The sequence below is a fragment of the Alosa pseudoharengus genome, unplaced genomic scaffold (assembly GCF_046254945.1).
Source record: "Alosa pseudoharengus isolate Yale_2024_CS ecotype anadromous, Long Island Sound unplaced genomic scaffold, YU_APseudo_1.1 YU_APseudo_1.1_scf_2, whole genome shotgun sequence".
NCBI classification, from domain to species: domain Eukaryota; kingdom Metazoa; phylum Chordata; class Actinopteri; order Clupeiformes; family Clupeidae; genus Alosa; species Alosa pseudoharengus.
The window spans coordinates 50,350,994-50,378,610 of NW_027468663.1; the positions used below are offsets into that span (position 1 = coordinate 50,350,994).

The 27,617-nt window shown below is 42.2% G+C and overlaps 1 protein-coding gene across 1 annotated transcript; it reads right to left on the reverse strand.

The window, feature by feature from the left end:
- Window positions 1-946: 946 nt before the first annotated feature.
- cacnb2b (calcium channel, voltage-dependent, beta 2b) lies at window positions 947-27,617 on the reverse strand. Its single transcript, XM_076295407.1, has 13 exons — window positions 27,195-27,617; window positions 14,205-14,276; window positions 12,671-12,793; window positions 12,208-12,347; window positions 11,845-11,906; window positions 11,403-11,536; window positions 10,137-10,217; window positions 9,982-10,040; window positions 9,516-9,625; window positions 6,776-6,927; window positions 6,171-6,266; window positions 5,636-5,803; window positions 947-3,912 (listed from the first exon to the last, which is right to left on the reverse strand). Exons 1-13 carry the CDS (start codon window positions 27,231-27,233, stop codon window positions 3,214-3,216), a joined length of 1,935 nt encoding a protein of 644 aa, XP_076151522.1. The 5' UTR covers window positions 27,234-27,617; the 3' UTR covers window positions 947-3,213.

Genomic DNA, 27,617 nt, shown 5'->3' on the forward strand with positions numbered 1-27,617 from the left:
GGTGTGATAAACTGCTGAAGTCCGTCTTTAATATTGTGAAAACCTTAATTAACCTTAATTATATCAAAGTATGAAAGCCTACACCTGAGAAAATCTCAGCAAATAATCCAATGCTGGAGCCACAAATCTGTCTGTAGCTAAACCTTCCTTGGTTATCCTTAAATCACATTATGGTGCTTGTTTGTGTATAAATCATTCAGCAAGAATCAGAAATAATATTTTGTTTCATACTTCACATTGTCAGACTAAATTGAAGAGTTTATCTTGAAGAGAACCTGGATGGTGGTAGTGTGGTGTGGTGTGGCTCTATAGAACACAACGGAGAGAAAGGTAGAGGGGCAATTCCATGGAAAATGGACTTTTTGTCACATCCATAACGCCAGTGAAATGCCTTGGCATTTGTAGGATGTGAATGATAACATTCATTTTTTGTTTTTTTTCCTCCTTTACATTCTTCAGCCAAAAATAGCAAATGCTCACATTTCATGTAATCATTCCCATCATACCATACTATTACATTTTATTGGCGTTATGGATGTTACAAAAAATTTAATTTTCCATGGAATTGCCCAGAGGTAAGTCTTCTGATGATGAGTTAACATGGTCGAGTAACCTACTCAAAGCGCAGCAGAGCTTGAGGTAGAGAGGTGAGGACATCCGTAAGCGCCCTGACATAGGCTACAGGAGAGTTGAAAGAAATTAGATGTTGTCTCATGAAGTAGATCTCTGATTCCATTAAATCTGTCTTCCATTCACAATCCTCACACAATGAAAAAAGCAATTGCAAACAAAAGTAATCTCATGTTGTGACTGAAACTCTGGAAATGTTGCTTTATAGGGAAAATAAATCTGTTACATAAAGCAACCATAAAATCGGTGGAAAAAATATACAGATCTTTCATTTTTGCATTGGTAATAAAGACAGACACTATTCCATAGTAAAACACATGCCAGCATTGTACATTAAAAGACATTTAATCCGGAACTTTCTCCTTCTCCAATACTTGCTGAATAAATGAAAATACCTCTGGTTTTGGAGTTAAGACAGGTGCTTTCAGTGCTCACTCTGATTTCCATATCTACAAAGGCATTTATGACATATATACAAATGCATAGAAATAGGATTCAAGCTATATTGTCACAAATTTATGCATAGAGGATTAAACACAGTGTCCACGTGATTAAAAAATAGGGATCATGCTCCCAACAGCCTAATACATATAGTACATGTTCCAGTGCTTGAACTCTTCCTGTATAAAAGTAGGAAGCTCTCAAACAACATAGTTGTGTGTATGTTTGTGTGTGTGTGTACATATGTACACACACACATTTGTTAGTTACATAGATCAGTTTCAGTACTAGTGTCTTACTGTGATTAAAATGGAAACACAGTTGCTAGGATGCTTGCTACAGTATGAGGTGAACATGAAAACACAGTCATCTGTCATTAATCATCATGAGTGATTAGATCCGTTTCAACATTTGAATGTGTTGTGACAGAATGCAACTAATGCAATAATGGCATTAATAAACAGTGCATAATGGATTTATTATATTACTTTGAATGGCACAAATATAAATAAATAAATAATGAACCTGGGCTCAACATTATTGGAGGAAATTTGTGGCATACAATAAACCTATTGCAAATTAACATATTTGCAGAAGCACACACTTTTATGTCTGTTATAACCACACTATGAGTGTAAAGGGGTGGTCTTGACCAAAATGAAAGGTAGGCTACTGTAGATCAAGCCATGTTATTTCCTGCCATGTGATTTGTAAATGGCTCGTGCACATACTTTTTGGTATTACACAAAGGGCACAATAGAACATCAAATTCTTGACATGACTACACTCACACACCCACATTCTTCGTGTTATTAGTTAGAGACAATACTGAGACATTGGACACTGTAGCTGATGTGATCTTTTGCGTGCATAGGTGCTTTAAAGGATAGTGTTAAGGGTAGCTCAACAGGCAAACATTGCCACATCACTAACAGAATCATCATGAAAATAAAAGTGAACATTTGAGTTGATGTTTGCATTGGTATACTGAAGCATCAATACCACTTCCGTGCACACTGGGTAGTTTGAATTACCCATTGCTAAAATGAAGTTAAATATAAAACAGACGTTATGAAAGCTAAACACTGCACTAAATGTTACACAGCATAATCAACGCGTGTTCTTCATTTGTCTAATACAAATCAATGATATTACTATTGTGGTGTGCATTCATAATGCATAATATATGCAATGGCATACAGTAAGAGTTAACACACCTTCATGTGCATTAATTTACTTTGTTTTCAATACAGAACAGTTCAAAACTATTGAGTGGAGAGTTTGGCTCACATGAAAGAAAATGGAGAACTAAGTCTAATGGAAGAAATACATTTTTCAGTCACAAGCCTAAGTCAACAAACCAGTACTGCCTCAAGAGGGCACTATCACATCACATCTTGTTTTTGTGTCACTGGCACCTGACCAAGGGGACTTGGTCAATGAGGCACCCTCTTCTGCATGGTTGATGAAATACATACAGTAAAATACTTTTTGGCTGCAACGTTAGAAATCTTTCCATTTATATGATATCAGACTTGATACTTCTGTGTATGAGTGCCAAGAGCCATAGTCATTTTTTTGTAATACCAAGAGCCAATAATATTCATTAATCATTCCTATAAATCAAAAAATGGATTTGCTGCAGCAATCTTGATCAGTCAAATTGTGCTCAGGGATCAGTGTCTGAGGTGAGCCGAGGTGAATTCACTGTTTTAATGTTGAGACAATGTTTGAGCACTACAATAGTGATCCCTTTGTATCTCTGATATGTGGATGGTTTATGTCTTACCCAACTTGCTTGATATACTAAACCAGACCTAATTATTTAATTGATTTGATAGATTTGTAAGAACAGTAGAAATGAAATTGCACTGATTATTGCAGATTATACTAGGCTATAATGTTCCAACAGCATTCAATGACTGACTTTGTTTCCATAGCATAAATTCTGTGACATCCATAAACACTGGCACAATGTAGGGTCAGAACTCCTTTGTCCCCTGACCAGTAGAATGAAACCTTGACAAACAGCAAGACAGACGAGAAGAAGAGGATGAGGAGAAACAAAACAAAACAAACCCAGGGAGAGGAAATGCGAGTCTCCAACCTGAGAGCAAAAGTTTTGTGCAAATGCAGCTGCGCTCACTGTTGAATGTACATCTCTCTGGACCACTCCCCGGCGTCTCCGCGCCTGACCTCCCTGTCCCTGTCTCGGCCCCCGTCCCTCCCCGGGTAGTGGTAGTGGTTGTGGTGGCTGTGGTGGTGTTCGTGCTGTGAGCGGAGCTGGCTCGGGTGCTGCCGGTGCTGCCGGTTGCGCTCGTTGTGCTCCAGCTCGTAGTCCCGGCCCTGGTAGTGGTGGTCCTCCATCACCAGGGCTTCGCTGGCGCCGCCGCTGGCCCGGTGGTGGTGGTGGTGGTGCTGCTGCCGGTGGTGTTGGTGGTTGTGGTGGTGGTGGTTGTGGTCCCTGTGGCTGACCGTGTTGTGGTACACCTCGCCGGCCGGCTCGTCGTCCTCCTCCAGGAGGACGCAGCGTCGGCGCGACTCGGAGTAGACGGACTCACGGCCCGGCAGCAGCTCGACGTCCAGCGGCTGCGGGGCCTGGTGGTTGTGGTGCTCGGGCCTGGCCGCAGCGGTGGCTGCGGGGCGGTGGCGGTGGTGGTGGTGGACGTGCTGAGGCCGCTTGGACTCGCCTCTCAGCGGCCTCTGCTCGTCGTCCTCCTCCTCCTCGTCCAGCCTCTCCTCCTCTTCCTCCTCTCGTGGTTCCGGGGGAGGCTGGTCAGGACTGTTCTCTTGGGATCCTTTCCGCTTGGTGGCAACCATTTTCTTACTTTTGGGCTCTTCCTGTGATTAAGACAATTTAGCATTTCAAACGCAATCCCCATAACAAAGACAAATACTTATCTCCTTCTCTCTGTCTCACATTCTCCCTATCTCTCAACCTCTCGCACACACTTACACACACACATACAGTTAAACTCTCAAAAACACCCATATTAACACACACAGAACAAAATGTCATTGAGTGAATGCCTTCTGACAAAACCATACCTTGCATGCAACAAGTTGTAGATTATAACATGGTTGTTGCTGCGTTAAAGAACACATCAGACCAATGAGTCACAAGTGACCTTGTTTTAGAAGGTTCAGTTTAGTCACTGGTTTCAGTTTTGTGGTCCTTAACAGAACGGAATTTACTGCTGCAATGAGAGGTCAGTTTACACACTTCATCACATGACTCTATGAACACTACTGAGGACGTCCTTGTTGTCCTGTAACATACACGTACACCAGACCCCAGTCATTACCATGGACAGGAAATATGGGTAACCATGGTAAGACCATTTGCCTCAAGAAATACAAGTGGCTGCTGCTACTGCTGGAGTAACCAATTCAAAGCATTACTTTGGTCTGATGTGTATATTGTGTGTGTTTTTTGTTACATACAGTATAAAATGTAACATTCTTTCTGAGTTTTTCTTTCTGCCATCAACATTGAAACACAGTGCTACAGCTAGCTAACACCAGTGCTACTGCACAAAACCACCACTAATGCCAGAATGAACGGCAAAAGACAGTCCTGAAAAAAAACCCACATAGCACTACACAAACACTCCTAGTCTTCCACAGCTGGCCACAGGTTTCTATTGTGTCCTAGTGGCCCGTCACTACAACTCACTCACCTGAGCTGCTGTTACCTCATGGCTTCTCAGCATTTCCATGACGATGTTAGTGAGATGTGGTGTGGGGACAGATGGAAAATGCGAGAAAACACAAAATGATGGTATAACTTGAAATATAGCTATGATACAATCAACCATCTACAAAGCACCTAGGGACAGAGGAGGAAGTGGAAAAGCCACGCAGTGCTAACTACAGTCACACTTAGCATCTACACTGCCCTGTCGGTAGAAAGTTAGTTTGTCTACAAACACGCAAAATTCAAGCGGTTCTACTTGAAATGTCATTAAAAATAAACGCTGCAACAAAGAGGAACTATGGAAGCTTAATTCATTTATCAGAAATGTTTTCAGCAGAAGATTGTAATTGTTTTCTGGCTTGTAGCGGCGTAAGCACTGAAACTAAAGAAACTAATCCACGCATTCCTCGTCTCTGTAACATGGACAGGGGGTGGGAAAAAGAAAATGGGTAAATAATTACATTGATGTAGGTTGAATCACTGTACTGTAGCTACTGGGTGTTACATAATATGTTTCATGCAAGAGCCTGAAAATGCCTGGCTCTTGACACGCAAGCTCGCATAGCTCTGTAAAACTGAGGCATGATACTACAACAGGAAATCTCTAATTTGTCCATTCTCTGACAGTTTTTAAGTACTGCTGTATTTGCCTCCTTTTGTTTTTCATCTTCACGATTACACAACAAACTGATGATGATTATTTTAAACAAAAGCGGGGGGAAAAATTGGAAATGTTGAGAGATTTCATAAGCCAAAAGGCTTTTTCCATGGCGATGGTGATGGTGATGGCGATGGTGCATTGGTATAGGCAGTAAGTGCACCGTGGGGAGCGTGCCAGTGGGCTGTGGATTGTTAGTACTACAGTACCTTTGCTGGGCTGATGGGGAGGGTGTTTTCCGCCAGCTTCTCCAGCATGGGGTTGGCAGGCTCCATCTCTGGGGGATGGGTGGCCCTCCAGTACGACTCAAGGTAGTCCGCTATGTGCTCACAGGCGTCAGACAGCTGGTTCTCATCCAAGATGACGTCAAATATCTCCTGCAGTTTGTGTAATCGTGTGTGTGTGTGTGTGTGTGTGTGTGTGTGTGTGTGTGTGTGTGTGTGTGTGTGTGTGTGTGTGTGTGTGTGTGTGTGTGTGTGTGTGTAAGAGAGAGAGAGAGAGAGATGTGATGAGGGTATGCGTTTATGTTTGGGTTAGTGTACAGAATGATAATGTCACTTTGGAACTTCCAACACTCCAAACAACAATATTATCAACATCCACTGCTTTTCTAATCAACCCCATATGAGAAAGGCTACTGCTAACAAAAAGAAAATAGGACTAAAAAGAATAAGGAACTGAGGACTCAAAGTGCCAAACTAAGGACTACAGTTCCTCATGAAAAGACAACAGGTGCTGTCTTACATTTGGACACTGGGCCAGTTTGTCAGCTGCCACCATCTGGACATTCAGGTGTTTGGTCTGAGATTTCCCCCTGGTCTTGATCAATCTTGTCAGAACCTGAGCAATAAGGGGAGAGAGAGGGGGGAGGGCATATTGACCACAGACAGACATTCAAATCCTTGCTTTGTTGAGATGATGGAACTGTACACTCTTGCCATTATTTTTGTTCTTATGGCACAACTGAGAATTGTGCTAACAGCCCGCTTATGGGCTTGATGCCCAGGAAGAACACAAGCTGATAAGAACATGAATGATACATTTACATTTATTCATTTAGCAGACACTGTTGTCCAAAGTGACTTACATATGTACAACTATATTACAAGGGATTACATTGTCCCCGGAGCAACTTGGGGTTAAGGGCCTTGCTCAAGGGCACAACAGTGGAAGCCAGGAATTGAACCCTCAACTTTCAGACTACTGCACGCCAGCTCAGCTCCTTAACCACTACACTATAAATGATAAATGTACAACTTTGACAGTCAATTAGGATATAAGTGTCTGCAAAATGACCAATGGTAAAATGTAAACACCAGAAGGACTATAGATAGATGCCTAACTCCTACCTTAGGCGAGGAGATCTTCACATAGACCAAAATGGGAGCCAGGGAAGTCTTGCTGAGCTGGAGGGGGTGGTTGATAGTGTCTGCGTCCAGCACCACCAGCTGCAGGCTGCGGGCCAGCTCAAAGATCCTCTCCACCTCTCCCTGGATCTGGGCTGCATGAGCAACAACAGGGGATGTGGGGACAGGCCCATCACAGCACTTCCCCTCTCTCTCTTCCTATCCTAACTGCAGTGCGCCATCTCAGTGAGGTGTTACTCGATTTAGTAGTAGAACATAGTCTCCCTTTAAGGGCTGTTTACACCAGGCACGATAACTATAATGATAACAGCAACAACAATAGTTTTAAATATTGCTCCAGGTTATTTGAATAATGATGCCCTTGCTGCATACTATAACAATGATGATATGAACAACAATATCATTGTGGGTCGCTTTCAGAGTGATAAAAAGCTGACAGACAATCCGAATCCATCACATTCATCAACATGAGGAGAGACTTTCCTTATTGTTGGTCAGTGTGGGCGCTCGTGTCGTTATAGTTAGGGTTGTCTTTATAGTTATCATTCCTGGTGGGAGTGGCCCTTCATCATACGTATCTGGCCCCACATATAACTTCCTGTGGATGGCGTTCCAATGGAATCCTACTACTGTGGCTTGAGCACTGAGGTAGCATGCAATACCTTATTATGTTTGAGCTTATAAACATCATTACATGATAGATTTGTCAGACATAACTTATATTATTGATGGGTTTTTGGTTTAGTAGCATGTTTTTTAATATAAGTTCACTTTGGATATTTATAAGTCACACTAAATGATCTGCTTCTAAATTTACAGGTATAAAAATGTTCAGGGGGATAAACATAGAAATCATGATCCTACTATTCACCAGCACACTCTTAGCATACTCACAAGACCTCACTAGATTCCCACTCTCTCAAACATAGAGAACATTGGCTTGTATTCAGTGAGAAGCGAATACATGAGAAACACTGACAAGTGACTAAAATCTGATGATTACAAAATGATGGCAAGCCAAAGCCCATATGTTTTATCTAGCAGCAGTCACCGAAAGGTTTCTGGGTGATGGAGGTACTGGAGGAGTAAAGGAGGCTCGACTCGGTCAGCGATGGGTTTAGGGGCACACAGACAGTCTACTACTGTTACTGTAATGCAAGATACGTACCAGCGTTGTCTGGAGCAAGAGAGCAATACCAGGGACAGAGTGGAGAGAACCAGAACAATCAGATCCCTGCCACCACACAGCCTCACACGCTGCCACCACACAGCCTCACACGGGGCTGCTGTGAGGAGAGGGACTGAGCTGTGTGTATGTGTGGGTGAGTGTATCTGCACAACTGCCCACTGTGAGCAGAAGCACCTTCCGCAATTACACATCCTGATTTAGACAACATGACTGGCTGACATAATATAAAGTGTGTCATGCCGTCATGTTCTGCATAACTCTGCCTTGATTGCTGTTATTTTACAATTAAAATTCCTACAGCAAAAATTACAATTACATTCCTACAGCTTTTAAATATAAATGTATCATAATATAATGTGTGCAATAATTCCTATTTCCCCCCCTTACACTTTTATCATCTGTTTCTTACTGTGAAATGAAATGGTAAGAATGTGTGTATTTTATAGGTTAGCTGTTTCCAGCTATACAGTAAAAATGCTGTTGTTGGCGCTTTCTTATATATCATGTGTTGGGGAGCAATCAGTGCAAAGTCATGTTATTCAAAAAGGTCCCATGAACCTGACACCAATTATGGTACATGGTTAAGTTTAGAAATCATAAAAATAAATAGATTGCATTTACACTGAGACTCCATACCACATTCAATCTAATCTAATGAAACCATACACAACGCCTTCAAGTGTAATACACCACCACATGAATGACAAATGAATACTGCCAATGTTTCTATGTTTGATATCTATCATTTGTCAGCCTATGTGTGTGTGGACACATTCAGAAGTACTCATTCATAGGTATCCCATATGAAAGTGTCATGTATGGCATATGAATGTGAATACAGAATCTTAATGTGAGGCGTTTCTAATCAGATGTCATTTGAAGTAAAAATTGACCATCACTTTGGACTCCAAGTGGGCAGTGTGTAAATTATAAGATACACATTTGAAGCTATGATGCATTGTGGAATGACACATATTTATAGCGTCAATAGTCCATTATGATTCTATCAGATATTTTTCTTGTGCTACACTCACAGCATTCATGTGAAATGAATGCATTTAGTGTCAGCATTTCATCAGCCTCTTTCACTACCTCTGTGTAGACAGAGGAATGCCGCCACATAGTTATTCCTCACATTAGCACATTTTCATTAGCACAGTCATTTCACTGAATGAAGACCATATGTAGTGCAGTGCCTTCAGGAGTCCAGTAACATGGTTTATCTACTGACATCTGCAAATTGGAATTTCATGCATACAAAAAACCTTGGAATTCCCTGACTCGTTCCTTACTTACTGACCCTATGGTCCAAAGAAATATTTTAAAGAAAAGACAAACTGGGAAACAGTAGACAACCAGGACAGTGACGTACAGGATGATTGTAGGAACAAAACAAGAACAAATTCAAATTCAGCACAGTCCCTGCTGCAAATTGACTTCAGAGGGACTCATGGTGCTGTAGTGAATGTATTTCTCAGGTGAGATAAGAAACTGCTGCTGGGCAGCGAAAGGCCATAGAAAATCAAACCTTACCTAAACTTGAGCGTGTGTTGGAGCGATCTATCAGGCCATGTTTGCCTGGGTTGTTGAGTATTGAACGTTTAGCAAGGGCAATGTCAGCGGTCACCCGAGTTATGGATATCCTGAGACCAGGGAATCAAAGACATCTAATTTTAACTAACATATGCCACAATACCATTCTTGTAATTTAAGTTCTGCATATTAATAACATTAACGCACTTGGTACATTACATTTTTATTAGTCGTAAACATTACCATACTGTAACAATATTTTGATTAGTAAACTTGCATACTTAAAACACATATTTTGAAAATAAAACATCACTGCATTATTTATTAACAGGCTTACATAGTATAAATTACAGGACAATTAAAATGAAGTGTTGTCATGCTTTCAATTATAGTAAAGGTCCAGTATAAATGTTGCAACAACATAATACAGCAGTTTCCACAAGGATGAATAAAACCAGCTCCTCACCTCCCTTCAAAGCGATGTTTCAGGAAGTCAAACAGAGCTTTTTGCATCATGTCTGTCACCTGCAAAATGAATTTATGTATGAAGGTTTACAAAATAAAAACATGACTGCTTTTGGAAGGAAAAAGCTTGTGAATGGCAGTTTATGGATACCTTACCTCATAACCCTTCAGTGAGGGGCCCATAAGAACTACAGGACGCATGGAAGGCACAACATCATATGCAGCCAATTGCTCCCCCTATATTACAGAGGAAATCAATTATTATGTGCTACTGAGAGCACTGTAAACACAGCTTTAGAAATAAGGTCATACATCACAGTCACAGCAACGAGGAACTGAATGAAAATATTAGTGGTTATTACACAACAGATCACATCACAACAATATAGCTGGTGGGAGCAAATAAAAATGAAAGAGCAACACACAAGCATGCCGAAAATCAATAAAGATTTAACATGCAAAGTGAAATATTGGATGTATGTAATTGCTTATAGCCCTTCAAGCAAGTTGTAGGGGATTGTTAGCTTGGCACTGTCAGACATCTGTATTATAATGCAAAATGAATGTGTCCATTATGTGTCAATGAGTAAGGTGTTTATACATTTCGGTATTCTTTAGTGTTTCTATTAGTCTGGCTGACACCGGAGCGATTCTCATCTCAGCTGACCTGACGTTGCGCAACAGACTGAAACACAGTAACTCGTCTGGTAAGGCAAAATTAATGGAGGTCAATGGAATGTTAAATCTAGGTGGTTATCTATTAGCCTAAGACTCTCACATAGGTGGTACACTTTCTCAACGTTGGCCTACCCCTTTAGACTGCCCCGGTAATTCTCCCATTGGACCAATAATAACTAGGCTACTTATCTGGTATGGGGCGGGCTATGTACAGTGACAGACAGGATGACAGTTGGCACTGCCAATGGCAGCACTGATGGCATCAGTTTTAAAAAATATGGACGTGTATTTATTCACACAAAAACACAAATGACCTGGACGTGTATTTTTTACACACAAACACAAACTTACCGACTTCTTCTTCACCTGCTGGACTGTTTGTGGTGGAGAGGCGAAAAAGATAGATTCAGTGATGGCATGCAGGCTAGCGAAATGATCATGTGATGCCTAACTTCTCATTCATGCACAGTGTGCAAAATAATAGATACAGCAGATGGATAGAGAAAGAAAGAAAGAAAGAAAGAAAGAAAGAAAGAAAGAAAGAACAAGAAAAGAAACAGAAAAGGAAGCAGATAGAGCAGAAAGAGAAAAGTAGATTAAGACAGACAGACCTGCCAAGAGTTTGAAAGAGAGAGAGAAAAAGAGGGAGCGGGAGCCCCAAAGAACCGCGTGAAAGCTGCAGGTATGGAGGCAGTTTGGCCGAGGACAGAGTCTGGGAGGAGCATGCTCGGTTGTCACCTTTACCTTCTTAAGGAAGGCCCCTTTTTTGTCTTTGCCTAAGGGGGACGGGACTGGGGTGGGACTGACCCTAGCAGTGTGGGCCAGGGCTCGAGGATTGCAGTCTCCCGGCTCAGGCTCACAGCCCTCTAAACCGACTTCTACACAAACACACACACACAGACTCAGGGCCTGTTGCTTTGATAGTCATAAAGTTGTTGTTCCCCCCCCCTAAGGAAGCAACAGTTTCATCAGCAGGCTGTAGCCAAGGTTAACTTGAATGAATAAGCTTTATTGGTTCAGTGACCTGGAAGTTATGCCAAAGAACTAAAAGGTGTTACAGGTATGGTCTAATCAAACGTTGGCTAATTCTTTAGTGATGACATTACATTTAATCTGTTGCCTAGAGTCGTGGAGAATTTCTGACCTCTTTCTTAAACAGACTGTGTTTGAGGATGTGGCAACTTACCCGGAGGAGGAGGGGGAGGTTTCTTTGATGTGTCCCCTGTGGCAGCAGCCGCAGCTAATTTACTGCACGCACAACGACAGATATTAGCATTAGTCATGCTAGCCATCAACACTCAATAATGATCTCCAATGACCACTGCCACCGACTACTACCATTGCAATGAAAATGGATGGATGGATATACAAGTCTCAATACAACAGTAGATACATTTGAAGAAACAGTGTCGCAGTCAGGTCAAAGTGACTGATAGACAAAATCAGAAAAGAATGATAACTGCACTGGTGATTTCAGGTGGCAGCACTTGCTGCAGTGGTGTGGTTGGGGGTTAGGGTTAGGATTAGACAGAAAGAAATGGCTTTGTACTTGGCTAGCGCCTTGGCAGCCTTGCGGGCTTGCACTTCTCGTCTGATCAGAATGGTCTCCAAGTTCACAGGGCTGGGGATGAAGCCCACCTCACCACCCTCCTTCACTGGCCGGCCAATCCACCACTCATTGTTAAACTTCTGTAGAGGGAAGAGTGGATATACATGGACTTGGACACTTGGACTTGTTTGGAGACAATAACAACATCTTTCTCACCGTTCTCACCGATTTTAATAATCTATTTCCTTCCTTTTTATAATGAAAAATAGCTAATACATTTTAGACGACTTTTAAAAATTACAAAAGTCAAGTTTGGAAATTGAGCCCTGAACACTCAATTAATTAAATCATCGTTATTTACGTAGCCTGAGATGATCTTAGAAGCCAGTTTTTGGTAAATACCTTTGTTTGTAAGTAATACAGCTATTCCCTATGCAAGATGCACTATCCATGTCGCCCTCACCTCTTTAACATGCAGGAAGTCTTTGGCCTCAAAGGTCACACCATGTCCAGGCATGGGCACATTATCATCGTCTGCAGGAGTGTAGGTGTAATTTGCACGCACAGCAAACGCAACAGGTTTGTACTGAAAAGGCAATGAAAGACATAAGAAAAAAACGCTTTAAGGCCTTATATATAGGACATCTGTGTGCAATTTAGATTTCTCAACTGGCATGACTCTGTTAGGTTATGTAATATTTACTCCACAGTGCTTCTAGGAAATTTATGAATTTGTCTTGCCAATATATTGCTGTGTATGTGTACATGCATGCATCTGGATTTGTGTGTGGTTGTGTGTGTGTGTGTGTGTGTGTGTGTGTGTGTGTGTGTGTGTGTTACATTATGACTGCTGTGTGACTTTGCACTGGAAGCAGTGAGACAGAAACACTGCTGAGTCCAGCACTTGAGCAACAGCACATGTGCTTCATGGCCGACAGCAAACACTAATAATTCTAATAAAATAAAATAAAAATCCATTTATTTTGTTCATAATTCATTTAACATGGTTGCATTACAGTTTCCAATATGACTGTGTTGACTGTATCTATTTAAGATTCCTTGAAATGTGTGTGAATGTGAATGTGTGTGTGTGTGTGCCCTTGTGTCTGTGAATATGTGTTTATCCATGCCTTTGTATTTCAAGCAATACACCAGATACAAAAGTGCAGATGTCTATAGCTTTAAATAGACAGAATGATGAGCTTTAATCACTGAAACACCAGAAGTCAGACTGAAGTAAAACTGCTGAAATGGAAGTGGGATTAGCAAAAGCAACAAGCACCCTAAATGTTGGGGGAAATCTTCAAAGAGGGGGAGCATTAGTGTGGCTTAGGCACACAAGGAGCAATTTTCAGCAATTTTTCAGTTTGCCTGTTATTTTTCAAAATATCTTGAAAGAGGCAGATGTCTGAAAAGTCTCTTGTGAATGTCTGCAGTTTTGAAAGTTAGCTCAATGCGATGCCTTCAGCACAGATGACAGTGATTTAGTCATTCCCGGTTCTAAATTTGCATCTCTCAACGGACGAGCCTGCATGAAAGGCCCAAGAGCTTCAATGGGTTTAGTATGCAATTTTTACCACAAAGTCAAACGTCAGCAGCATGCCAATCAGGCCACTAATTGTTCCACCTTTGTGTCTGAGGATCAGACACAGGGAAAACAGGCCAGGCCAGTACAAAACGGTTGTCTGTTTGGAATTCAATTAGATTGTACCTAAGGGAGCATGTTAACCAGGGCCGGGGGAATTCTTTTCATTTTCAGAGGGAGCTGGACCATGACTAAAGCTGCGCCGTCCATAGCGATTCTGACATTAGGTTAGCTAAATACCATCCCCTCCTCATTACAAGCAATTAGTGTTTAAATTCTTGTAATTTATTTGCTTTGCTTCACTAAATGTTATTCTTAATTGGTAGTAAAGAGGTGAAATGTCGGTTAAAAACAATCATTGTAATTATTAGCTCGCACAAAACAACAAAACAATACATCTATGGGTACCTACCTTTGCCTTTTCCAATTGCACCTGTGCATTTTTTTCCACCTCAGTGTTGTTGTCCTGACGGTCCGCCGAACCCTAACACAGAGGAAGACGGAGAGAGTTAGCAAAGGGCCTATCAGAGAGGAGAGAGAGTTAGCAAAGGGCCTATCAGAGAAGAGAGAGAGTTAGCAAATGGCCTATCAGAGAGGAAGACAGAACTCTCCATAGACCTCTCCAGAATAAGTCCCGCCTCTTAACTTCCGTATCCATCCAACCTTCGGTCGTCAAATGTCTATGGGAAATAACATGGCATTTTGAAAGATCGTACCTGTCAAACTCTGTAGGTGACAAAGTAGAAAAAGCTCCTGGGCAGATTGGCCTACACACTTCTGCCATCTAGTTTCCACTGGATTTTTTGATTTTCGGTGCCGTTTAAGTAGTATAGTCTATAGTATACTACTTAAACGGCACCGACAATCAAAAAATCCAGTGGAAACTAGATGGCAGAAGTGTGTAGGCCAATCTGCCCACCAGCTTTTTCTACTTCGCTACCTACAGATGTTTTACCGGTATGATATTTCGAAACGGCATGTTATTTCCCATAGACAATCGACGCCAGGAAGTTGGATGAATACGGAAGTTACGGAGGCGGGACTTATTCTGGAGGGGTCTATTGTGTTCAACCCAGCATGCATCACATCAAGTCAGATCTGCACAGATCTGCATGAAGACGGACCATACACAGTAAAAGAAATGGACGAACAGACTCCGTCATTTTCAATGGGAGGGCACCATGGAGGTATTATGGAGGGCACTGAGTCAAATAGAACGATTTTTCAGTTGGTCCCCCCAGTACTGCGCAGACTCACACTTAACTTTGTGACGTTAGCCATCGAACTGAATCTTGTAACTCATATGATAGATACACAGAAATTCTTCTCACACTTCCTTCGCCTTCAAAGTCATCAAAGTTAAACATTTATTTATGTATTATTATTAATATCATCCTCACCAAGTCGTGTTAATGTTGAAGCTACCACACATGATCATCTTCAAAAACAGTCATGCTAAAACAAAACAAAAAAGTTATAGCCTTGAAGCTAATCTTCTTTCCACTTTTCCGACCTACGGTCAATCCATCGAAAACCTCTGAAATGATTAGTGCCGTTTTAAAAAAAATTAGGTTTACTTTTTTTTATTATCATTAGGTTGCCTCTGTGTAATGCTTTACCTTAAAGGAATTATCCGGAGTAAAATGCACTTTCGATCAATATACGGATGATTGGGAGTACATACGTTGAGTTGACATCAAAATCATGTCATTCGGATGTGTTTTGAGAAAGTTCAATTTTACCGTTTTTAGTCAAAACTCGTTAGCCTGGAAGTGACCAGGGCATGTCATTTCGCTGCTACAAAACACTATTTTTATACCTCTTCTACAGTTCCAAACAACATTACACTTACGTGGTAGTGAGTAGAGGGTCCCTAAAGCCAAACCGAACTCCTACGGACTTTCCCCTAAAGATGCCAGCTGCAGCAGCAACATTTCCGGAAAGGTACTGGCTTGATGAAATTCATTCTGGACTCTCTATCCGACCACATAAAGACCTCAGTATACTTCGGTTTGGCTTTAGGGACCCTCTACTCACTACCACATAAGTGTAATGTTGTTTGGAACTGTAGAAGAGGTATAAAAATAGCGTTTTGTAGCGGCAAAATGACATGCCCTGGTCACTTCCAGGCTTACGAGTTTTGACTAAAAACGGTAAAATCGAACTTTCTCAAAACACATCCGAATGACATGATTTTGATGTCAACTCAACGTATGTACTCCCAATCATCCGTAAATTGATCTAAAGTGCATTTTACTCCGGATAATTCCTTTAACATACGGTCGTGTATGCTAGGTTTTGCTTATGAGTTACCGTCATAGACAGTAAGGTGGACTGAGCTTCTTATCCAAACAATACGGTTATCTCCCTACGGCGCGAAAGAGAGATTACGTCAAAGCTAGCTTCCCTCCAACCGAACAAGCTAACCATTCTTCTTACGGGTAACCAACGTTACGGACGAGGTAGTGTTATTAGGCGTGTCCGTCTCAAGGGGGCAGGCGAATTCCCGGAAGTAGAAGAATTGACGTAGGCTGGAGGGACCACCTCTCTGCTAACTCCCATAGAAGCCCATTCATTCTAGGATTTTTTTGAAATACCATAACTTCATATAACACATATCCTGTGCCGATATTGTAGCTTCTGTGTAATCTACATAAACACTACAAAGGCAAAACAGACTACTATTCCACGCGCAAATACAGGGGGCGCCATATTTGCTTGCGTTGTGTCCGAACTTCCTGTTGAGCAGTACATCCATTGCGATACATTGAGATAGAGTTCTGTCGAGATGAGTGGCAATATGATGCTAATTAGCCGGAACTAGCCATCAGGAATATTGAGCACAAGGCGGAAGAAAATATATTTCTAAAATGGCCGTGGCGGAATAAGGTGAATAACTATAACGATAAAAGCATCCACACTGACAAACGATAAGGAAAGTCTCTCCTCATGTTGATGAATTAGATGGCTAGAATTTCATGAAGTTAGCTTTTTATCGTTCTCGAAATCGATCTGGGGCGCGTTTCCCTTCCCGTTGCTAACTAAGTTAGCAACTTTGTTGGTTGCAATGCAATTTCCCATTGCCAACCAACAAAGTTGCTAACATGTTAGCAACTATGGTTTTGGGAAACGCACCCCTGAAAGTGATCCCTAACGATATCGTTCTTCATGCTGTTATCGTTGTAGTTTATGTGTGGACATTGAGCCCTGAGCCTCAATATGTGGAGAAAATAATCAAGTATGGTGGAGTAAAGGAGAAAACAACCAAAAAGCAGTACACAGACAAATCCAGAGAGAGAGAAACTGATTTTTAAACACTTTCATACCCCTAATCTCAATTATCTCTGCCAGAGGACAGCCAAGATGATCTAGTTCATCACACATTAGTCACATCCCCACAAACACACGCATACATTTTAAGAGAACCAAACCTATACCTATACCTACTAATTTTTAGTGAATATTTAGTGAATATATATTCTCATATTTTTGTAAACAAATATTTTTGTAAACTCCACAGTCACATTGAAAAGTATCACCAGGTTAAACTGTCTGACCCTTCCTTGACTTTTCCTTGACACAGCATCGTCATCATGCCTGACCTAACCCAGGGGTGTGTATGTCCCAATGACAGTAGACATGTCACAACATACATCACTCCCACTTTACGACCACAAACATTTTCGATTCCCCAAATTTTGCCTTCAGTCAATTGTCTGAGAAATGAGAACGGCCTGAAGGTAATTCATTTTAAATTTACTGTCAGCTATTAAAGTGCAGCATATACTCTCAATGTACCAATATAAAAAATAATTCCAAACATGTTCAGTTATTTCAATATTGTGACAAAGTACCTATTCAATTCTCCTTGGCAATCAATTTTTTTTTAAGAAACACATTTTTCACCAAGTCTGAGAAATCATATCAATTCCAAGGATTCGGTGCAATGCCAGCAATTCACTTGGTGTGCAGAGCTCTCGAGGGCTTGGCAGCATTCAGTACAACATAGGCTGCACATGGGTCCCCCTTATGAGCAGAACTCTGTTCAAGGATCCCTCCTGTTAAAGGGAAGCTTTTCCTTGCCAAGATCGCCTCAGTATTTGCTCTAGGGGGTTCAGGCTCTGGGCTCTGTAAATTGCTTTGAAACTGTACCAATAAATAAAACCGAATTGTACAAAACGTATCACAAACCACACTTTCTTGTAAGCTACACTTTTAGCTAATCACAAAGGCTGCAATTACAGTAATTAGGCAGCTCACAACTCTTGTGACAAAATTTAATTTTGTCACATCTACTGTATGATTTTTTTATATTCATGTCATACTCCTTGACAGACAGAAGTGAATTGAACAGAAATTTAAAGGGACACCAGGCAACGTAAGTCGGTATATGGTTAAATGACTCATTACAGGGCGAATGAAGACTCTCTCGCCCGCCCCTATTGCCTATAGGAAGAATATCCCGCTTGCAAGTTCAGTGTATCGTACCCGCCGACCGAAGCAGGATCAGTTTACATCCTGCATCCACAGCAGAGGCAGGCAAACGAAACGCTAGCGATTGTTGCAAACGTGTGTATAATGGCAGACCCTTGACGGAAGATGCAAAGAAAAGGAAAAGAGCTTCAGACCGAGCGAGGGGGAGTTTCGTAGAGAAAAACAGAACCTTTAACAGAAGCTTGACTTTCAAAAATGATGCCAGAAAAAGCATGATTCGATATATAAATTTTGCAGCCATAGCTACAATACTCTGTTTGAAGAATGGTGCATAAGCCATACAAAACAAATTCCTAAGACACTGACAGGAAGTGGTGGCCATCAGGTCTGTGTGTGGGCTGTGTGATTTGTGCCATAAATAACACACAGGCACTTGATGTAGTTTCCTTGTGAGTGCGCCACAGACATCTGCTACCCCAGCACCTTGCCCAGATCCCGCAAGCCGGCGTCCCACTGACAGAGCTACAGCACACAGATGAACTCATAAACAATAGGCTACACTGACCAACAGCCAGTCACAGGCTATGCAGTCAGCAGTGAGGGCTGCATTAAGATTTGACCATTAAAGCTCTACAGATTATAATCACTATACAGTATAACTGCTACATGTTGTTTTTTTCATTACACATTTACATATTCACATACACCTATAACCATTGACCCCATGAATTGTATAATTTGTTATCAAGAGACACCAAGACATTACCCTGCCAGGGCAGGAACAAACACACTTTTTTTTCATTGAACTAATGAGCTACACTTATGCTTGTTTTGGCAACACAAATATTAGCCACATCATGTAAAATCAACAATGTATCTTACTGAATTTCTTTACACAAACACATCTTGTGTATGATGGGCAGTATAAAAACAGAGCTGAATATCCCCCCTTTCCTCCATCCCAGTGGCATCCTCTGAAGGTACATGGTTGCATTAATTTGATTATGTCATGACGTGGAAGGCAGTAAGTCCCATCCCCTCCCCGCCCCTGCTGAGAGGCCTGTTCCAGGCAGCAGCCCTTCCTGAAGGAGACCGAGTCCTCCAAAGCGCTGGCACAGGCACCTGCCTTTTTATCTCTTGCCAGTAGCCTCACTTTAACGTCCATGCCACACACAAAGTGCTGCTGATCGGGGAGATGGGCTCCCATAACAAAAATTCAACCATGCCAGTGACTCATGCCTCAGACAGCCAACTGGCAAGCAGGGTAGCTAAAGTTAGCGCTAGCCACCAGGTCAATGAGTTCAACTGCATTTTGCAAAGTGCACTACCTGTAAACAGCTTTATATATTTATATCCCCTCATTTCATATTGCCACAGAATACGGTAAACTGTCTGTGTTAGCTAATGCATTCATTGATCTGCTCTGCTGTCCTTTCAGTTGCGGAGGCTCTTAGGAACATTCATCTTGACTGTTTCTGACATTCCCAGTTGAACAAAAGAAAAAGCCCTGCGGGATGATTATTAAATTCCCTTCATGTGGGATTTATTCTCATATTAAAGCTGCTCCTGGTTCTAGTGAAAAAAAAGGCCATGTATAGTGGGGAATGTGCAGAACCGGCTCCGAGTACCGGACTTATTTTTGTTTGGTCTGTACACACAGGGCAAATTTAGCTGACTTTCAGACAGAATGGGAAACACTGTTGTCTTTAAAGTGGCATACACTTGGAAAATATAATTTTGACTAAATTACAAAAATTGAGATCAAACAGGAGAGGGGTGTGTCTTGTCATAACGTATCTTATTAATGAACCAGTATTCATCAGTAATTAATGAGGACATGAAAGAGTTTTAATCTGAAAGAGAATATGAAATGTGTTCTCTCTACACACTGAGAAGAGAGTATTGAAGCTGTGTTCTCTAGATGAACAGAGAGTATTGCTGACAGTGAGGGAAGTGTAAAACACTCCACAGATTAGGACTGTAGCAGAGGGCCTCCAATGCAGACTACAGGCTGTTTAAGTAGACTAAGTAGAATCCCAGGCAAATCGTGACCCCTGGAAGCTGGATTACTGTAGACAAGGGTTAATAGCATTGTGCTCTAAAGAAAATGATTCAGGTGGTAGGAATTGTTGGCTAGCTGTTTTACACCGTTGATTGACAAGCACAATGTTATGGGATAGAACACAAGAGGATGAGTTTATTCTGGAGATGGCCTTATCTGCACCCTGAGTCGATAAGGCATGAAATGGTGTCAAAGGGTACACCATAACCATTGGCTGATAAACAGTTGTATTGTTTTAACTGGATGTTGCACACTAGATGTGATGTATGTATGGGTAAAATAGTAATATAGTATATGTGCAATTCTGATGGTTCCAGATGAAATACACATACAGAACAATATCCTTCTGCCTGTCTAGAAGAATAGTGTTTATGCATTTTAAAAGAATGTTCAAACTGAACAGAATTACGAGCAGCAATAAAGTGAACTTTTGCCTCTATTAACCAGTTTAATCCTGGTTGTATAGAGCAGCTAGAAATCAATGCAAGAAGGACAGCCACTGACTTACTGCACCAGAGAACGTTTCACAATTATGGGGTCAAGTCAGTCTTGTTCTCCTACACTTTTTGCTACCCCAGCAGGCAGCACTTTGACAGGGAGGGTCTGGGACTCAGACACTGTACTGAGTTCCCAAAGCTACTCATACAACTGAATGCTAACAGCCAACAGACAAACCCCTCTGAGTTACCTTACACGTTAATGCAAGTACCGGTACATAAATAGCACTGCAAGTTACTAATTCTAAGTCTAAAATTAAGTATATACTTTTCATCTCCTGATAAAGCATGCAATAAAATAAAACACATGTATTAATTAAGTATTAAAAGCACAGTCTATAATATAATGACTATCAGAAATTCAGTATATACTATTCACCTCCTGATAAAGCATGCAATAAAATAAAACACATGTATTAATTAAGTATTAAAAGCACAGTCTACAATAAAATGACTATCAGAACTGAACATGAGTAAGTAAAGTGAAAAGGTTGGTTTGTAGAAATATATTTGTCCCTTGTGACGTTTGTGCACTCAACCAGTACATATTTTTAAACAGCAGGTCAGTCTTTTCTTTCCGTGTTTGTACATGGATACACCTAGAAGCAGGACTTAAGTGCACATTAACCTCTTTAGAACTCAGGAATCAGCACTATGCTATGTGGAGCAGGTCAGTAATCTAATTAAGATTAATTCTCTGTATGCAGTTAAGTGTGCTCTGGCCTTAGCTGAGGTGTTCCTACACTATTTCTCCATAATGTCAATGTCCCTGTGTGTCCTACCCACCTCTCCTATTAAAGCAACAAAGAAGTTTTGGTTGATTTAACAGTTAGTTTTCATTAGGTATACCTCCTCAGAGCTAAATGAAGTTGCAAATGCTACAATGTTACTCAAAACTACTCTCATTAACATAATTTTAGTCACACATGAAAATTTACACTCAATATCATCCAAAAATAGACCCTAATTCGAAAAATACTGAACCTCCACTTTAAGGATGATATCAGTTGCTTATACAAGCATGCTTCAAAAAAGTGGCACATTTTTGCATACTGTCTCCTTCTGAGATTCAAAATCATTTAGGACCAGACAATCCAGACAATGTCATCCACCTGTCTTCTGTGGACCTTCTTGAGTTATTTTCAGCAAAGGATATCCTTTTAACGTTTGAGGCTGTTAATATAGTATCCTAACTGAAAGACTTCCGGTACACAATAGTGCAGTTGATGGCAGTGATGGGAGCCCTCCTGTGCTCCCAATGTGACTCATGACAGGACTCTCTATAGAGTAACCATGTCTGTGGTCATTAGACCTGCACCGGGTTGCGACACCTTTTCATCAGCTTGTGTCTACAGCACTGCATTACACTGACTGCTTTTGAAAGGTTCAATCAATAAATCATTTGAGCAGCCATAGGCTGCCACAACAGCAAGACCCTTGAGGTAAACACAGAAGATGGAGTACAGTGCATGGGCCATGCAGTCTAATCAAATAGGGGAGTACAGTGCATGGGCCATGCAGTCTAATCAAAGGGGGGAGTACAGTGCATGGGCCATGCAGTCTAATCAAAGGGGGGAGTACAGTGCATGGGCCTTGCAGTCAAGGGGGGAGTACAGTGCATGGGCCATGCAGTCTAATCAAAGGGGGGAGTTTGATGATGTTACAGAAGTCTGAGAAACGTGTATTCAATGTTTGGTACAGAGCAACAACAAAAGTATACACTCTATCACTCTCACCCCTATCTCTCTCTCTCTCTCTCTCTCTGTCCTATTGCTCTTGGTCATGATTGCTTCTCTGTAAGGAGATTAGGACTGCATGCGTCAATCCAGGATTTGGAGAAAAAGAGACAACTGCAAACTCCCCTTAGGCAGTCAGCAATATTAGGACAAAACACACAAGCTGTGTCTTCTTTGTTAGTACACCTTGCAACATGAACAAGCTGTGTCTTCTTTGTTAGTACACCTTGCAACATGAACCAGTGCCGATTGTTCAGTTTGGCTCTTTGCATATCCTGTGATGCCTCCAGTAACTATGTCCAGCAATCAAGACAAGCAAATAGGTAACGTTAATTATTGACAAGACTCATGTTTGGTTTTCATGGTAGGCCTAGAGGCTGTGCATTCACAGAGCGGTGGAGAATTTATGAGAAATAATCCAGTTAAATTGGATTCTAACATGTTCTAGCAAGTTCCATTGCTAGAATCCCCCACCCCCCAGTTTGCCTATAGCACAGGAAACTACATCATATTGGCAACTAAGGAGCTTTCCCAGTTAAGAGCAACCTGGTTGATTGTGCTTGTGCAGTGCATGACTGCAATCCAACAGTATTCTGCATCAGAAACACTTTCTTCTATAGGCCTATCACACAATACTATATTTCGGAGAGCACAACAATCCTTTTGTTGCAGAGTGGTTGAACTGTACTTTCATAATCAAGGATATGTGGTGATCCCATGAACAGGCAACAAGTATTGAATATTCTAATAAAACGAGAAATATGTTTTGCTTCTCTACCAAGGCTAACAATACTACCCACATAGAAAAGTCCATTATTGTCCGCCGCTGTGTGTAGTGTCCAATAAACGAATGCAGTGAGGCAGAAAGGCTCAACCTCATGGATTACAGCTCAACGCAACAGATGGCACTCTCTTCCAATGGCACCATCCTATCCAAACACACACAAACACACACACGCGCGCACACACACACATGCGCGTAGTTGCATCCGCAAAAGATACACATAATGAAGATTTGGAAGGGTATTTTACCTTTTTCTTGGGCGGCATGCCGGCAAAGTCGTATTGCCTTCCGTCCCTCCACGACTGGAATTACTTAAGTAAATCAAAGGTTTAAATTGACCGGTCCAAAAAGAGTCACGGAGATTCGCAGGTCCGTTAAAAATCCTTGTGGTGACTGTCAAAGGCCTGGTTGTCGACTTCTAAATCAAGACGAAATTGCGTGGAAATTACATCGTTATTATTTTTACGTAGACTATTGGCTGTGCCTCCCAACTCCCAGACAGGACTGTCAACGATCGTGCATAGTCGGCTTCGGCAAACTAGTGACGGCATCAGCAACGAAGCGCTCATACGACTGGTCCTCACACACAGTCTGTATTACTGTGTTGTTACCCCTCCTGAGACTTAGCGGAATTAAGGGCTTATTTCACAGTGCGGCATCTGTTGCTCGACTCACTCTCCTCCAACCTGCCATTAGGCTACGATCTCGCATTCACATAAACTGTCTGATGACAAAACTTTTTTAAACAAATTAATTTCACGAAATAATGCAAAGACTGCAGAGCGAAACTGCCCTTGTTTCGACCGATACGTTCGATTGCTTGGGGACAGCGGGAAGTCACGCTGTAGCCATAGAGTAGGCTGGGATGATTATTGATTTATAAGTGCCATGTTATGTCATTGTATTTAACAGTTTTCTCATTACACTGTAGCAACCATTTTTAACCACTCAGGGGACACAAGGAGTAACAACAATGTTGAATAATTGGTAGGCCTAAATGGGCGAGTGGTTTATGTAACCTGCTACAGAAATATCAAGGATTTCCCCCTGCTATCATCGTCATGCAGTTCTTCAGGGAACTGCTAATGCTGTGCACAATTTTCCATGGTAATTGAGGACAAATCCTAAGGTCTTTTTTTCTAAATAGACTACAAAATCAACCAGATAATAAATCATTAAACGTACATGGATGTGCAGGGCTGTCTTTTAATACGTAATTGATGATCTATTGTACTGTTTTGTATCATGACAAAATTGGGATCATTTTGGGACACCCCTTGCTACGCCCGTGTGCGAAATGACAAGGCGGAACTCAGGTATTGCTCTCAAACGATGGTGCATGCTTAAGTTCGAATGATTCCATGCCACCGAGGTGAAGTTAGTTTGATATTCGGATATTCGGAGGACCCCTCGGCCTCGTCACTGCTCAGTGTTTGCGCACCCAGACACTCAGGGGACAGCAGATGAACGGGGGGGGGGGATATTTCCGTCACTATAGGCCTACTAAAAAGTCTCATGAGAATGAGACCCTGATGTTGGTGCAGAGGGAAAGCGATCCGGCCTCATGCAGCTTACATAAGAGAGGGGGAGGGGTGGGTGGCAGACGAGGCTGGGGAGCATGGCGTCTGAACTCTGGCCAGACTGAAACATCTGGAGCACTAACCTTTATTCATCACTATTAATATCCTATTCAGACCGGGCTGGTGGACATCATCACACTATTAATGTCACCACCATGATGAAACAAGTCTTTGCTACAAAAACAAAAAAAGCCGCCTTCCCAGCTCGATGAAAATAAGTTTATGCAACTTTATCTGATTTAACGGAACAGAAGTAGTTATCAGGAGGAAATGTTTATTGCTGGAGCCTGCACTGAGAGTTTTTTTTATGTTGTAGGCTATAGGCCTACCGATAAATCGTGTGCTCATTTTACCAAATCGTGCACTCATTTTAGAAAATGGTGTGCTAATATTAAATTGTGCGTTTCATTTAGTAAACCGTTTGCTCGTTTTAGCCTACTAAATTGTTTTAATTGACTAAAATGAGCATGCAAGTAGGCTAAGTAAAACGAGCCCACTATTTAGTAAAATGAGCGGACAATTTAGTAAAACGAGCACACTATTTAGTAAAATGAGCGCAACGTACAAAAATGAGTGCACAATCTAGTAATACGAGATACAATTCAGTAAAATGAGCACACAATTTAATACAATTAGCACACAGTTTAGTAAACCGGGTGCACATTGAAATCTTGCAGTGACACCTCCCGGTATGATACAGAGATTAAACAGAAAAAAGTGAATATGTCACATCTACATATAGAGTAGCAGTGGTTTTGATTTAATGATGATGGTTTGTCATTAGTTAAAATCAGATTTCAAAATTAGAGGCTATTTTAATAATACATAAAACAGCAAAAGAGGGTTTGTGAGTGCTCCCACTTTGATGCAACTACTAGGCTATATACTGCTCCACTCTGCTGTAAGGCACGCACAGATGGACTGATATTGAGGACACACATGCAGTTCTATAGACTCGCACATGAACATGGTAGGTTAAAGCCAATGAAACAAACATGAATATACCAGATTGAACATACACCAAATCACCCATACAAGCCCCTCCCCCCACAACATCACACACACACACACACACACACACACACATCTGTCTTTAAGCCTCTTATGCAGAAGCATGCGCAGCACGAAGCCTGCTCAGTGGTGAGTGGAGTTGGGTGCGCAGGCAGACAGGTAGGGCAGGCAAGCACGCAGGCTGCAGGCAGAGTTGCTGCTTCTGTCTCCCTTCTGCTCTCCTCTCCTCTACCCTTCCCTACATCACATCCCTCTGCTCTACACACAGGCCAGCTGGAAAAGAAACATCTGCCTGACCTTAAAAAAAAAAAAACAATGTTCCAGAAATAATACCGGCCCTCACAGAGAAAAGCAGGCAAATTCTACCATGGCTTATCCCCTTGGGCTGATTCTCTCTTCGAATCCTGTCCTCCTCTTATCCGACAGTATTTCATCCCATTTGGAAAGGTTGCACTCAGGAGGTGGCAGGGTCACTCCGGCTGGCTGACATATAGGCCAAGCCCGAGCAGAGTGGCGTCAGCAGCAGCAGCCATGTGTTGTTGCTGCACCTTGCTCTTGTGTTTCGCCAGCCCGGCTTCATCCAGGAAAGCTTCATTTGGTGGGTTTGGAGTAATCCGCATTTCCAGCAGCAGCAGCAGCAGCAGCGGCGGCGGTGGTGGCAGCGTGCGGCTCAGTTATTATGTGGACAGGGAGGTGTACAGCAGTGGCAGAGCAGGGTTTACAGCCTCCCGGGATGCACATCTGTTAAGAGCCCTCAAGGACAACAGAGAAAGCGCCTAATCTGAGGTTGGTAGGTTGATCTCCTCTCCGTGACATGAGAGGACACTGTTCAAAGAGTCAACACTTGATATGTGGTATTTGTGTGTGTGTGTGTGTGGGTGGGTGGGGGGGGGGCATAGTTGTTGTGGTGCCTGTCACAACAAAGAGTTACTACTCCTGCTCTCCGAGCAACCTCGGAAGACACACATTGCCCCAGAGGCTTTTGTGTTCTACTATGGAGTTGGAGCAACTTCCTGACAGGACACAATGGGCAGAGTGATAAGAGGGTACAATCACTCACAGGAAAAGTCAAGAGACGGAAAAGACGGAAGTATATAATAGACCTCCCATGGGCTTTTCAAAACAAAACCCGAGGAGGTCAAAAACATAGAAACCCACAAACTAATAAAATCAAATATCCTACATAACAGCACCTCTTGTCAGTATGCCAGGCTCCCCTCCCCCTGTAAAATGATCGACTCTGCCTCCCCCCTCCCCCCGCACACACACACACACACACAGCTTTCGCTGCTACTCACCCAGGAGACGTTTTTGTTCTTGGGGATGGATTTGGGCATGATTAGGTGGAGGAGCAAAAGTCCCTCTTCTTCCCTTTTATCCCTCTGGCTCCCACACACACTCTCTCTCTGCGAACACACTCTCTGGGCGAACACACTCTCTCTCGGCTCACTCCTGTTCAACTACTTGCCCCCGAGGGCCATGAGGGTGGACGGGTGGCCCCGGCAAGCGGTTTCCTCTGACGCGTCCTGCCCCCACTCCCCCCCCGGGTCAGCGGCTCAAACCCCACACCCGCCTGGAGATCCGCAGCTCCGCGTCCACTCCCATCCACTCAGCCTCGATGCGGGGGACCCCCCAAGCGGCCGAGCGTCCCGGGGCGCCGCACGCAAAGCCACTTCACGTCCACTCCTCAGCGCGGGGTCACCGGTGGGCAGGGAAGGAGA

Coding starts and splice junctions, on each gene's coding strand:
- cacnb2b (XM_076295407.1), bottom strand. CDS start 27,233: ATGCCCAAATCCATCCCCAAGAACAAAAACGTCTCCTGG. Junction 11,907..12,207: donor GCTGCCAAGGCGCTAGCCAA/GTACAAAGCCAT, acceptor TTGTGCGTGCAG/TAAATTAGCTGCGGCTGCTG. Junction 3,913..5,635: donor TCCCCATCAGCCCAGCAAAG/GTACTGTAGTAC, acceptor TCTTAATCACAG/GAAGAGCCCAAAAGTAAGAA.